We start from the raw sequence: 14,231 nt of genomic DNA on the forward strand, positions 1-14,231 counted from the left end.
GATGCAGGCTGATGGCCCAGGGACAGTGCAGGCTCAGGCTCAGAGGCTGTCCGTTCACCCCTGCCCTGAAACTGGTCTCTAAAATGGCCTCTCTCTCTCTCTCTCTCTCTCTCTCTCTCTCTGTAGAAGTGATTGCTCCAAACCTCATGACTTGAGTTCAATACTTGCTATAACATCAGGGGAGGAGAAAACCAATTCCCAAAGTTGTCCTCTGACCTACACACACACACACACACACACACACACACACACACACACACCATGGCATGCACCCATCCACACATATACAGAAAATAATAAATAAACGTAAAAGGAACCTTTGACCTGGCATGGTGGTACATGACTGTCATTGCAGCCATTCAAGAGGCAGGAGGGTAACAAGTTGAAGTCGTGTGTGGTTAGACCAGCTTGGGCAACTTAACAAGGCATAATGGGAAATTGAAAAGTGAAAAGGTGGAGTTGGGGATTTAGCTCAGTGGTAGAGCGCTTGCCTAGGCAAGCGCAAGGCCCTGGGTTCTGTCCTCAGCTGGGGGGGGGGGGTGTGAAAAGGGGTCCAGAGTACAGCTTAGTGGATAAAGTGCGTTCTATGCAAGCATAAGGATCTGAGTTCAAATCCCCAGCTCACATGTCAAAGCCTGCTGAGGTGGGAAGAACCTGCAGCCCCAGCACTTGGGAGGGAACAGAAACAAGAGGAATCTGGGAGTTTGGTTGCACAGCTAGTGTGCTGAACTGGCGATCTCCAGGTTCAGTGAAAGATCCTATCTCAAAACACGATGAAGAGTGATGGAGGAAAAACCTGAGGTCAACCTCTGTCCTCCAAATGTGCACACAGCTTGGGTGAGAGTACCCCACACAAATGCATACCACGCACACACAGGATGAAAAAAGGGGGCTGAGGTATGGCTGGGGGTGGAGTCCCTGCCTAGAATCCTCCAGTGAGAGGTTGGGGGTGTGGCTCGGGGGTAGAGCCTCTGCCTAGAATCCTACAGTGAGGGTCTGGGGGTGTGGCTAAGGGTTGGAGCCTCTGCCTAGAATCTTCCAGTGAGAGGTTGGGGGTGTGGCTAAGGGGTGGAGCCTCTGCCTAGAATCCTACAGTGAGGGTCTGGGGGTGTGGCTAAGGGGTGGAGTCCCTGCCTAGAATCCTCCAGTGAGAGGTTGGGGGTGTGGCTCGGGGGTAGAGCCTCTGCCTAGAATCCTACAGTGAGGGTCTGGGGGTGTGGCTAAGGGGTGGAGCCTCTGCCTAGAATCCTCCAGTGAGAGGCTGGGGGTGTGACTCAGGGGTGGAGCCTCTGCTTGGGGTTTCATAGCACCGCACACAACACTCAAATGAATGCACAAACCCCACAAACTTAGGTGTGTAGGGTTTACACTGGAACCTGACTCACACTAGCTTGCCTGACTACCCCAGAAAAGGAAATCAAGGATTTGGTTGGCAGCCTTTGCTCTCAGGGTCCCACGAAGACAGTGTCCCTTCTTAGGGCCTACCTGTGTGCAATGGCCAGTAGAATGCAGCCGTCCACAGGCCTCCTGACCAGGCAGTGTCCCAGGTCCCTGCGGAGCCGCACCCACAGCAGGGGCGGGAAGCGCAGCAGCTCTTTGCTGGGTGGTGTCCAATCCCGGTACACAGCCTGCAAGACTTCATCATCCAAAGACAACACATCCTTCAGCTCTGCCTCTGAGAGACCATACCTGTGGGTGAGGGGACACAGCACACTGTGACCTGTGAGGAGGATGCGAGGAACCATGTAGGCAGCTTCTGTCAGAGAACCTCCAGATCAGTTTGGACTAATACACCCCTCAAGTACCAAGGACGGGCTGATGCACAGAGCACTACAGACACAGCCTCTTCATGCACATCTGCAGAATTATGCACAAGCTCAGGGGGGCCTCAGGCATGCGGTGACCTCTGTTATCACTGCACTGGGGAAATGGAGCCAGGAAGATCAGGAGCTCAAGGTCATCCTTGATTACATAGTGAGTTCTAGGACAGCCTGGGCCACACACACACACACACACACACACACACACACACACACACACACAATTTTTTAAGGGCTGGAGAGAGAGTGCCTTTCAAAGACAGGACTGAGTTCAATTCCCAGCACCCAAGTCAGGCAGCTCCTGGAGGATATGACCTGCAGTGAGGTGCACAGACCAGCACACTGACATGCACACAACTATAAGAATAGTTTAGAGCCGGACATGGTAGCAGGCACTGGGAGACAGAAGTAGATGGATCTCTATGAGTTCGAGGCCAGCCAGTCTACATAGCAAGGATCCAGGACAACCCTAGCTATGTGGAGAGACACTGTCTCAAAAAACAAACAAACAAACAAACAAACAAACAAATAAACACAGGGCTGGCTCAGTTCAGTGATTAAGGAACACTGCCCTTCCAGAGGTCCTGAGTTCAACTCCCAGCAACCACATGGTGGTTCACAACCATCTGTAATGGGATCTGATGCCCTCTTCTGGTTTGTCTGAATTCAGCAACAGTGTACTCTTAACATAAAAGAATAAATACATTTTAAAAAATATTTTAAAAAAAGAAGTGTTTAATAAAAATAGAGTTGAGATGATGTACAGAGACATATATGCTTAGTATGCACAAACATGTGTGTTCACTATACATCATTTATAGTACATATTATATCCATGTTATGCATATAGATAGTAGAATTTATTATATTGAGCTGGCAATATGGCTCAGAGGGTGAAGGCAACAGTGCCAACATAAACCATGCCAGTTCCACCTGGGACCCACACGGTGGAAGGAGAGAACCAACTCCTGCAAGTTATCCTCTGGAAGTAGAGGCAGGAAGATCTCTGTGAGTTCAAGGCCAGCCTGGTCTACACAGTGAGTTCTAAGCTAGCCAAGGATACATAATGAGGCCTGAAAAAGAAAATCAACGTAGAGAGGAAAATGTTCCTTTTGCTACATGGTGTTTTACTAAGGGGAGCCGGAGTGGGAGCTCAAGGCAGATTCTTACCTGGAGGCTGGAACTGAAGCCCTAGGGGTTGGCATTGCCCACATTGGGCTGGGCCCTCCTATCAACTAGTAATTTAAAAAATGCTCCACACACTTGCCCGTGGGCCACTCCTCTGAGGCTTTCTCTGCCTGGGATATCAAATCGACAACTGAGATCCGTCACCACAAAAGATGTCTATATATGATCACAATACCTTACCTCTCCTCCCCTCTCTGAATTAAGGACAGGAGAGAGGGTTCAGTAGTTAAGAATGCTTGCTACTTAATAAAATAACCAATACAATTTTTTTTTCTTTTTTTCAGAGCTGGGGACCGAACCCAGGGCCTTGCGCTTCCTAGGTAAGCGCTCTACCACTGAGCTAAATCCACAGCCCCCCAATACAAATTTTTAAAAAATGAATGCTTGCTACTCTTGCAAAGGATCTTGATTTGTTTTCTAGCACCCGCATCCAGCGACTCACAACCAGGTCTCAGGGGTCTGACACCCTCTTCTGGCCTCTGCAAACACCTGCATTCGTGTGCACAACCCCCACCTCTGCGACACATGCATTCACATAGATAAAAATGAAAGAAATCTTTAACATCTAAATCGAGCTGGGTGTAGTTTCGCACGCCTTTAATCTCAGCAGTCAAGGGGGATCTTACTGAGTTCAAGGCCAGCTTGGTCTACTGAGTGAGTTCCAGAGGAGCCTGGGCTATGCAGAGAAACCCTGTCTCAAAACAAACAGACAAACGAAAAGCTGAGAGGATAATGAAGCAAATGAAACACACACACACACACACACACACACACACACACACACACACACACACACGACACTAAGCCAGGGGCCAGAGAGCGTCACACGATCTATCCTCTCAACACAGCAGCAAACACCAAGACGAAGACCGACAGCCCTCGTAATAAAACGCCCTGACCATCGGGAGGCAGAGGCTGTTAGGCAGACAATCCCAGGCCACAGGCCACTCTGGCAAGGAAGTCACAGGTCGAGTCGCTGCAGTCAGCCGGCTACGGCATAGCCACAGTCACCAGCAGAGAGGACTAAATGTGCGCGCCTGGGCCACCGGCTCACAGCTTAGACTCCAGTGGCTCCTCCCTCCCTCACAGTCCAGGGCCAGCTTGTGCTGCTGCTACCACGTTCTGATCCGGTCCTCCTGTTTCAAGGAACAATCAAGGCAAACACACAGACACGCACACACACACACACACACGCACAGATATATATACACACATGCACACATGCATGCACCTACATGAGGACACACACTCAGTTGTGCTTCACATACACACACATATCACACACATGCACAGACAATGTGTACACATGCAGGAACACACACATACACACACACACACACACACACACACACACATACATGCACCCACTGATACGCCCACAGGCCTACCAGAGCCAGACAAAACCTTCTTCCTAAGACTTTCCCCTCTGTCGACTCCATGTGTCAAGGCAATCAAAGTGGAGCCCAGCAGCCACCACAGTCCTGAGGTGATAACGGCTACAGGTGACAAAGTGACCGCCAGCACCTTGTGCACATGCCAACTGAAATCAAAAGTGGAACACGAATGTCACTCTGTCTTCTCCCAGGATTTGAAGTCTTAGCCAGGATAATAAGCCAATAAAAAGAAATTAGATGCACAGGATTCTATATCTAAAAACCCTAAGGCCTCACCAGGAAACTCTTGGAGCTGACAAACTCTTTCTAACAAAGCAGTAAGGTACAAAATCTATGGGGGCTGGAGAGATGTCTTAGTGGTTAAGAGCACTGACTGCTCTTCCAGAGGTCGTGAGTTCAAATCCCAGCAACCACAGGGTGGCTCACAACCATCTGTAATGGGATCTGAGGCCCTCTTCTGGTGTCTGAAGACATCTACAGTGTACTCAAACATAAAATACATTTTTAAAAAATCTGCATGCAGGTCAGGGCCCAGGCTCAATCATGCAGCACATGCCTAACCTCCACAAAACACAGGCTCTGTTCACATCCCTGAAGAGGAGGGTTATGGCTGGGGGGAGGAGAACCTGCTCTGGGAGTTAGGACCTTAGTGTAGGTCCTCGGCCTCCCAATAAAAGGCTGGGTGTGGCTATGTGGATGTGGCCCAAGCCCGGAGACAGGAATGCTGGGCTCACTGGGGTCAGCCTAGATCCAGGTTCAGCAAGAGAGCCTGTCTCAAAGGAGTGATGTGGACAGCGAGAGAGCTGGATGCCCAAAGTCCTATGGCTTCAGAGTGTGCACACTGTACACACACAACAAATCAACAGAAAAGAAAGAGGGAGGGGGAGGGAAAAGGTTGGAGGAAGGGAGGAGGAAGGGAGGAAGGAAGGTAAGAGGGAGGGAGGAGGGAGGGAAGGAGAGAGGGGGAAGGGGGCAGGAGGAGGGAGGAATGGAAGAAAGGGATGGAAGGAGGGAGGAAGAGGACAGAGGGAGGGAAAGCAGGAGGAGAGAAAGAGGGAGGAGGAAGGCAAACTTACCTGGAAGACACAATGTAGCCCAGAACACGAGCCACCAGCAGCTGCCCGTGTGTCTCCTCCAGGCGGATACAGAACTGATGTGTAGCTTCCTCTGCTGTGGTGGCCAAGGGCACTGGCACAGTGAAGGAGGCCCACTTCCGGGCCTCCTCGAAGGCCAGCCTTAGCCTCCCGGGGTGGCCACACTCTGGGAGGCTGGCCCAGAGGACATCTCTCTGACCCGGGCTCAGCATCCTCCTCTCTGCAGCCAGCAGCAGCTGGATGAACTCCTGGCCTTGACTTCCAGACAGGGCCTTCACCTCCCAGTAGGCGCTGGGGTCCTTGAGGGTCTGTTGCAGGTTGCATAACACCTGCTGGCCAGAGCACGCAGAGAGGATGAGGTGCACCCTCGGAGGACACTTGAGGGGCAGCCAAGAGACCCTCGGAGTATGGCGTATGGAATCCAGGTCATCCACAGAGTCCAGGAGCAACACCAGGGACTCGAAGTTCCTCTGGGACACGGTGTGGAGTAGGATGTGAAAGAAGTGGCCCACCCTGCTGTGAGCCTCCAGGACCTGGGCTGGGGGCAATGGCAGCCCATATGCCAAGCACAGCTGGAAGGACAGGCTCCTGAGGAGGCTGCGGGCATCCAGGCTTAGCTTTGATGTCCCCAGCAGCCTGAGGACAGCCACTGTCTTGTGGCCAAGCAGCTCTGGTACCTGCTGGGCTAGCTTGCACATGAGGGAGGTCTTCCCAATGCCTGGGGGTCCAAAGAGAACCAAGGGAGTATGCGTCCGGCTCTCATCCTGTCTGAGCCGCTGCTTGAGCTGGGCCAGGAGCTCCTGGTGGCCACAGAACACCTTGGTAGACTCTGTGCTCTGCCAGAGGTGGTGACGGATCTCTTGGTAGAGCCAACCCAGCTCCTGCCTGGCCAACTCCAGCTCTCGGAGCTGCTCCAGGACCTGATGGTTGGTCCTGGCTACAAACTGCTCACTCAGTTGCTTCAGGTACCGGGCGTGAGTCTTGTTCTTGGGGTTGACCAGGTCACGGCTCCAGGGCAGGTGGTGGGACTTTAGGGCTCCAGGCTGAGCGTCCAGTATGCGCCCTTTAAGACCGCTGAGAAGACTCTGGGCATTGGTATCTAGGCAGCCATCTGCCAGCCGATCCACCATCTTCAGACAGCAATCATCCAAGATGTGTTTGCTGAGGTCCTGAACATCTCTCAGGAAGACGGTAGCTCCCTGGTCCCCTCGTGCTGAGTTTAGTAGGCCATGCTCGATCTCCCACTCAATGACTACGAAACAGAGGGGGCAAAAGGAGTCATCACAGTCACAGAGGCCTGAGAGGGACTGCTGGGAAACATGCTCAGAGGGACACAGGCTGTCAAACTTAATAAATGGGACAGCCATTTGGTACGGCTTGCAAAAGCCCACATAGGAGGTTAGGATTTGTGAGCACACGTGTGTGTGTGTGTGTGTGTGTGTGTGTGTGTGTATGAGTGTGTATGTATGGAGGGGATATATTATGTGTATGTATGTGTATGTGTGTATGTGTATATGTGGGTGTGTGTGTGTGTATGTGGGGATGTGTGTGTATGTGTGTATGAGTGTGTATGTATGGGGGGATATATTATGATGTGTATGTATGTATGTGTGTGTATGTGTGTATGTGGGAGTGTGTGTATGTGTGTGTATGTGTGTATATGTGTGTATGTGTGTATGTGGGTGGGGGTGTATGTGCGTGTACTGTGTGGTTGTGTGTGTGTATGTGGGTGTGGGTGTGTAAGTGGGGGTGGTGAGAATTTACATTATCACACCTGTGCAGATCAAAGGCTACCCTCCCAGGTGTCGTGCCTGGAGAGCTCAATGGCCAGCCAGCCTACTGTAAGCTTTGGATTCAAGAAGAGAGTTTGTCTCAAAGGAACCAGGTGGATAGTGACAAAGGACATTACGGACGCCCTGGTCTGGCTTCCATTTGGAGCACCCACACAATCACATGCACACCAAACACACGAAAGGAAAGTCCACAGCGGTACAGCAGGATGGGGCCCACCTACAATCCCAGTGCTCAGGAGGCTGAGGTGAGGGTTGCTGGGATGAGGCCAGCCTGAGCTACTAAACAATAACTTCATTTTTACACTTATTTATTTAATAACTTAATGGGGGGCATTTGTGGGTTTGTGGGTGTGTGTGCCACCAAGCATGTGTGGAGATCAGAGGACCACTTGTAGGACTCAGAGCTCTCATCCCATCACGTGGGTCATGGGAATGCAACTCCGACCATCAGCCTTGGTGGCAAACACCTTTAGTTCCTGAGCCATCTGACTGGCTGAGCTCACGAAATCCTCAGCCAGTCTGGACTACACAGGGAGAATTTGCCTCAAAAGAAAAAATATTTAAAATCACACACAGTGCATGATCCCGATGATAAGAAATGGCCAATGGCCAAAAGCTAGAAGCAAGGGAACAGGAGTGGCTGTTTCATGGGGACAGCCTCTTATTAAGGTGATAGAGTGTTCTGGAATTAGACCTAGGTGTCAGTACACACGGCATGGCGAGTATTAAAGGCCCCTCAACTGTCTGCTTTACAGATGGGGATTTCAGCCCTGTGAGCAACGCCTTGGTGTCTTCTTCACACCTACGACCAACAAACACTCCACTCGCGCATGTGTTAGCACCTGCAGTGCGTTGAGGTGACCTCAGGTACCAAGTGCGTGAAACCATGTTCCCAGACACAAAGCAAGAGGCCATGGTGGCTGTAAAGGCAGAGAAAGGAGAGAGGAATTTTACAGAGCTTGGAGTCTTTACTAACCAGCTGGGTGGAAAAGACTCCTGCAGTCTGGGAAGAAGCTTGAGGGGCCAAAGAAGAAGACCTTCCCACCCTGCAGCAAGGGTACAGCAGACCCCACCCAAATGAGGGCCTGCGTGTGTCAGTGGAATTGTTTTTACAAGCACAAGAGGTAGGCCTGGCTCGGTGCCATCACCACAGCTGACTGATCCCTGGTGTAGATTGTGCCATAGCTGTCCCGAGACTCCTTTATCTTTTAAAGATTTAGCTCTACACAGCCTTGCCTGTCCTTGCTACACAGAGCAGACTAGCCTCAAACTCAGAGATCCTGCCTTTACCTCCTCTATCGGGATTAAAGGACCACCGTGCCTGGCTCATCTCTATTTTTTTAATCATGTGCACACGTGTGTGGAGGTGTGCCCCATGAGGAGGGAGTCTGGGGAGCAGAGCTGAACTCAGGTCCTTTGGAAGACCAGCCAGTGCTCTCCCTCTGAACCACCAATGCCTCCAGACTCTTCTGGTTTTGCAGCCTGAGCTCCCACTGACTTGTCTCAGGAGGCTCTTGTTTTGAAGCAGCAGCCAGATCTGAGAAGTTATTTTTGAAGCCTCTCTGGGGCTCAGCGAAGGCTCCCAGCTCTCCCGCCTGCCCCGGTGAAGAGCCAGGCCCTTGGAGAGCTACATTCCAGTCAAGGACAAGAGTCAACTGAAGTCCTTTCCAAGACAGGCTTAGGCCTGTTAACTCAGCTTACTGGGGAGACTGAGGCAGGAGGGTCACGGGTCCAAGGCCAGCCTGGATGACTATTAACAACTAGGGCAGAAGAACCTGGTGTCTGAAATCTAGTTAACTGAGAAGCACCATTGCTAAGTGAAATTCTGAGTCCTGGGGCCTGTTCAATAGTACTCTATATAAATCCCTGGGCTGTGACTCAGTGGGCCTAGCACTGCCTAGTATGCAGGAAGCTTTGGACTCTGTTTTCCTGCCCGTCCAAGTCTACCATTGTCCTGAGCTCAGCGCAAAATGGCAGACTCCCCTTGTCACCAGGGCTTTCCTCTTTTCATCCTGGGGGATCCCAGAGCCCACACCCTGTACCTTCGGAAAGTCGTGTAGCCTTGGTTAGATTACAGATTCACCTTCCTTTGTCCTGAGTAGAACCTGTACAGCTAGCCCCTGAGATTCCTGGAATGCCGCCCCGTGTTAGTGAGGCATCTTAATTCTTTAGGCTTCAAACCTTTGCCCACCATGGACATTCCTACTCCTTATCCCCAAAGCTATGCAACCCTTGGTTTACTCTGAGTAAAGCGTATGTGTCTCCCCGAAGCCAGTTCTTGTGTGTCCTTATTGTCGTTCGTACTCAGGGGCCATCCAAAACCGTGTTCATATCCCTGCTCCCTGTATCCTCCTGGGCCAATGACCCCAGGGAGAAGGGAGATCCACAGGACTCCACCCCCAACACCACACAAACCCAGAGTGGTGATGCTGACCTACGATCTCAGTATCCAGGAGGCAGAGGCAGGGGCATCAGGAGTTCAAGGTCATCCTTGACTAAACAACAGGTTTAAGGCTAGCCTGAGCTACATGAGATCCCATCACAAATAAATACGTAAATACATAAATTAATAAAATAAATGCTCCAAGAGGCTCGGTGGGTGACGGGCTTGCCGTATATTCATGCAGAGTCCAGTTGGTGTCCCCAACACTCACATAAAGGCAGGCTGAGGGACAACTGACTGTACACTAGTGCACTGGAAATGGAGACAGAGGCTCTGTGGAGTGAGCTGGCCACCTAGACTAGCTTCATCTGTGAGCTCCAGGTTCAGTGAGAGACGCTGCCTCAGCGTACAATCAGAAGATACCTGACAATCTCAGGCTACACATCTGCCCGCCTGTGTGCACATGAGTGAGCGCTTGCGTAGCACGTACACACGCGTGCACGCGCACGCACACACGCACACACACACACACACACACACACACACACACACACATGTTCACACTGCCTTCTAGGGTCGGCAAACATCTTCAGTATGTGATCGAGCTAGACCACCTAAGTTCTACTCCTGCAAACTGTCCTCTGACCTCCACACGTCTCCACGGCTGACACACACTCCCCAGCCAATAAATTAATACACGTGAAATATAAATGAAGCCAGGCATGGTGGCATGAGCTTTTACTCCCGGCACTTGGGAGCAGAGGCAGACTGATCTCTGAGTTTGAGGCCAGCCTAGTCTACAGAGCAAGTTCTAGGACAGTTGAAGTTACACAAAGAAATCCTATCTAGAAAAAACAAAACAAAACAAAAGACACCTCCCCAAGCCAACAGCAACATCATCATCATCAACAAGGAAGGAAGGAAGGAAGGAAGGAAGGAAGGAAGGAAGGTAAAGGAAAAAAGAAAAGAAATACACACATACATACATTCCTGAACAATCTCAGTCCCAGTCACTCTGGGAGAAAGGAGAGCAGCGCCAGGGGTCAGAAAGAGGCTCCTAGAGACTGACGGGGGTTGGCCAAGGCTGTGCAGTCTCTTGGGAGCAAAGCAGGGTCGACATTGACTAAGGTGATACACTTTCATTTGAGATCATGGGGGACATGTTGGCATGGGTGTCCTGTGTTCAACGGACCCCTGGAGGTTCCCTGGGTCTCACCTGATCGATGGTAGCACATCCATTGCTCCTGGCTGATAAGGCCTAGCCTCCAGGCCTCCTGGGCTCCACCTCTCAGGACAGAGGTTAAAGTGGCCTCCTCAGGCCCTGGGACCACCCCTGAGCCTGGAGGCTGTAAGACGTAGGTGGGAGGAATGGTGTTGTCATCTCTCTGGAAATGTCTGGTCACCAGCTCCAGATCTCGAGGCCTGGAGGTCAGCTGAGCCCTTAGTGCCTCCCACTCCTTCTCCTCAATCCTTTGGGGAACAGGGCAGGGGCCATACTGGTCACCCAGGAGGGCCTGGCAGGGAGACAGACAGAGACAGGCATGGGTTCAAATCCCACCTGACACTTGATTCTGGGGCTGTGGAGGAAGCACATTGAGAACAAGAACAGGTGTTCACGGTCACTTGATGGTGTGACTATGGCACAAAGAAGCTGGTGTGGAGACGATCCCTGCACTCAGGGTGGAGCTGAGGCAGGAGGTGTGTGAGTTCTAGGCCATTGTGGACAGCAAAGGAAGGCTGTCTCAGAAAAATGGAGAGCCTCTACAGCAGCTACAAGATGGAGGAGGATGGAAAGAAAGTAACGATGGTTGGGAGAGGAGGGGGAGGAGAGGAGGAGAGGGAGGAGGAAGGATACACCGGAGGGGGTTGGAGAGGGGAGAAAAACACCCAAAAGCAGTCATTCAAGCAGTCCAGCATGCCTGCACACGCACCCGTGCATGCACATGTGTCTGTGCACATGTGGAGGGGGTTCACACGCATACGTGCACACGTGAAGGAAACAAGTGAGTCTCTGCTGTTTTGAGTCAGGGCTGCCATGTTGCCCAGGCTAGCTCTCTGCTCCTGAGCAGCTGAGCAGAAAGGCCCAGGACACCAATCCTGGGTCCTTTTACCTCACAGGAACAAGATGGCCTGCAGAAGGCCCTTCCAGCCTCACGGGGGAGGTTTGGGGCTAAAGCCACAGAGCAAGTGCTCTGTGGGTAATGTGGTGGGAGAGAGAGAAGTGCTGCTGGGAGCTGTCACCAGGAGTCCTTGATACTGGAGCCTCCAGAGGCCCAGCCTTTCAAGGAGGAGCCTGGGGAGCCTGGGGCCTGCTAATGAGTTATTTACCACAGAACCTTCTCTCCAGGGCACCAGTGTGAGTCTGATTTTCATGGAAAGTCCCCCTAACAATAGTGGCAGTGCCAGGCAGGCTCTAGGGGCAGAGAGGGCAAAGCTGAAGGGGGAGTCAGTGGAGCTCAGGCCGTGGAGCCATAGGTCGAGAGGGTTCCCAGGACTGGAGGCATGGACATGAAGTAGGTCTAAGGACAACCCCTCCCCCATGCAGCTGAAGCCACCTTGTGCTTTTCCCAGCCTTGCAGCGTGGGCTGAGAGTTAGCTCCCTTGAGGCATCTCCCAGCCCTGCCCCTCTGTTTGGGGGTTGTTTATTTTTGTGCTTGGGGATATTTCCCACTTAAAAAAAATTTTGTCAGGGCTGTCAAGATGGTCCAGTGCGTAAAGGCATTTGCCATGAACCCAGACAGCCAGGTTTAATCCCTAGAACCCACAAGGTGGAAGAAGGGAGGCAACCCTTGCAGCTTGTTCTGTCCTCCACATTCAAGCCAAGGCCTGGACACCACCCCCATTCATGCATGCATGCATATACGTAAGTACATTCATACATACATTCACACATACATACATACATGAGAAAGCATGTGTGTGCGTGCATGTGTGTGTGTGTGAATGCATATACACATACACACATACACACATACACACATACACACATACACACATACACACATACATACATACACACATACCCAGAACTAGACAGGCTAGTGGTATAGGCCTGCCATCCCTGCACTCCAAAGTTTGAGGCTAGCTACATAGTAGTTTGACTCGATCCTGGACTACCTGAGAACCCTTCTCAAAAGAAAAACAAAACCCAGTTCTCCTTTAAAACTCAACATGATTGTCAGGTCCTTGAGAAATTAAATTTATGAGCATGGATAAAGAACTGAGAATGCGTGTGTGTGTGTGTGTGCGCGCGCATGTGCGTTCATGTGTCTGTGAGTGTGTGTGCATGCATACATACATGGCCTTTGCATGGGAAGACCAAAGGTTCACACTGTATGACTTAGTCTTCCAAGTATTTAAATGAGTGGGTTTGTGCTATCGTGAATGCAGTACTCACAAGGGCCAGAAGAGGGAGTCAGATCCCCAGGAACTGGAGTTGTTAGCCTATTAGAGCGCCTGATATGGGTGCTGCTATGACTACAGCAGGTCGTACCTTTGGAGCCATCTCTCCAGCCCACACTTTCTCTCTTTTTTTTTTGGTTCTTTTTTTTCGGAGCTGGGGACCGAACCCACACACTTTATCTCTTGAGACAGCATCACCCCAGGATCCCAGAGCTCATCGATTGCCTAGCTTGGCTGTCAGCGAGATCCAGGGATCCAGCTTTACCATCTGGATGCTCGAGACCTGAACTCAGGCCCTCAGGCTTGCACGCCAGACACATTACATACTGGGCCTTCTCCCCAGCCTGAGAAAATAAAGCAATAATAACTCAAACATACTGGGCTGGAGAGATGGCTCAGTGGTTGAGAGTACTGACTGCTCTTCCAGAGGTCCTGAGTTCAGTTCCCAGCAACCACATGGTGGCTCACAGCCATCTGTAGTGGGATCGGATAGCTTCTTCATACGTGCAAACTGAGCACTCACATACATAAATAAATCTTTAAAAAAAAAAAAACCACACTGGTAGACATGTGCAAAGACATGAGACAAGAGACCTGAGGTGCTGTACTTAAAAGATAACACATGGTGCAGTATGATTGCACACGCCTTTAGTCCCAGCACCTGGGAGGCAGAGGCAGGTGGATCTCTACGACTGAGGCCAGCCTGGTCTACAGAGTGAATTCTAGGATAGCCAGGGCTACACAGAGAAACCCTGTGAACACATTGAAGCCTCAGCCCTCACCCAGTGCCAGTGTTTGTTTGCTTTTACTTGTTTAATTTTTATTCATTTTGAGATGAGGTCTCATCACATTGCCCAGGCTGGCCTCCATCTCATGGGCCCTAAATGAGACATCTCATCAACACCCACCGGAAAGGCTTGGGAGCATCAGTGAGGAGGGGTGGGAAGGATGCTATCTTCCGGACATGACGTGGCTATTGAATGAATGAGCTCAGAACAGCTATGGTTACCTACACATGGTCAAGACAGTTGAAATACAGCGTGAGGGGTATCCTGAGGCCTACCCCAATCTGAGGACCTAATGGCAGTCCAAGGATGCTACAGGACAGAGTCAGTTTATCTCAAGGGCGGGCCACTGGTAGACTGCTCAGCTCAGGG

The 14,231-nt window shown here is 51.2% G+C and overlaps 1 protein-coding gene across 5 annotated transcripts in view; it reads right to left on the reverse strand.

Annotated features, from left to right (window-relative positions):
- The window catches only part of Nwd1 (NACHT and WD repeat domain containing 1), a 73,454-nt gene that overhangs the window by 39,935 nt on the left and 19,288 nt on the right, over window positions 1–14,231 (reverse strand). For 3 of the 5 annotated variants that reach the window (XM_063275922.1, XM_039094986.2, XM_039094985.2), the window contains 3 exons: window positions 10,889–11,186; window positions 5,479–6,748; window positions 1,486–1,689 (listed from right to left, as the gene is read on the reverse strand). In XM_063275922.1, coding sequence (XP_063131992.1) covers window positions 1,486–1,689; window positions 5,479–6,748; window positions 10,889–11,186 — 1,772 coding nt within the window. The remainder of the gene's footprint in view (window positions 1–1,485; window positions 1,690–5,478; window positions 6,749–10,888; window positions 11,187–14,231) is intronic. The other 2 variants (XM_039094990.2, XM_039094989.2) reach the window with 1 other exon arrangement.

The sequence above is a fragment of the Rattus norvegicus genome, chromosome 16, assembly GCF_036323735.1.
Source record: "Rattus norvegicus strain BN/NHsdMcwi chromosome 16, GRCr8, whole genome shotgun sequence".
Classification (NCBI taxonomy): domain Eukaryota; kingdom Metazoa; phylum Chordata; class Mammalia; order Rodentia; family Muridae; genus Rattus; species Rattus norvegicus.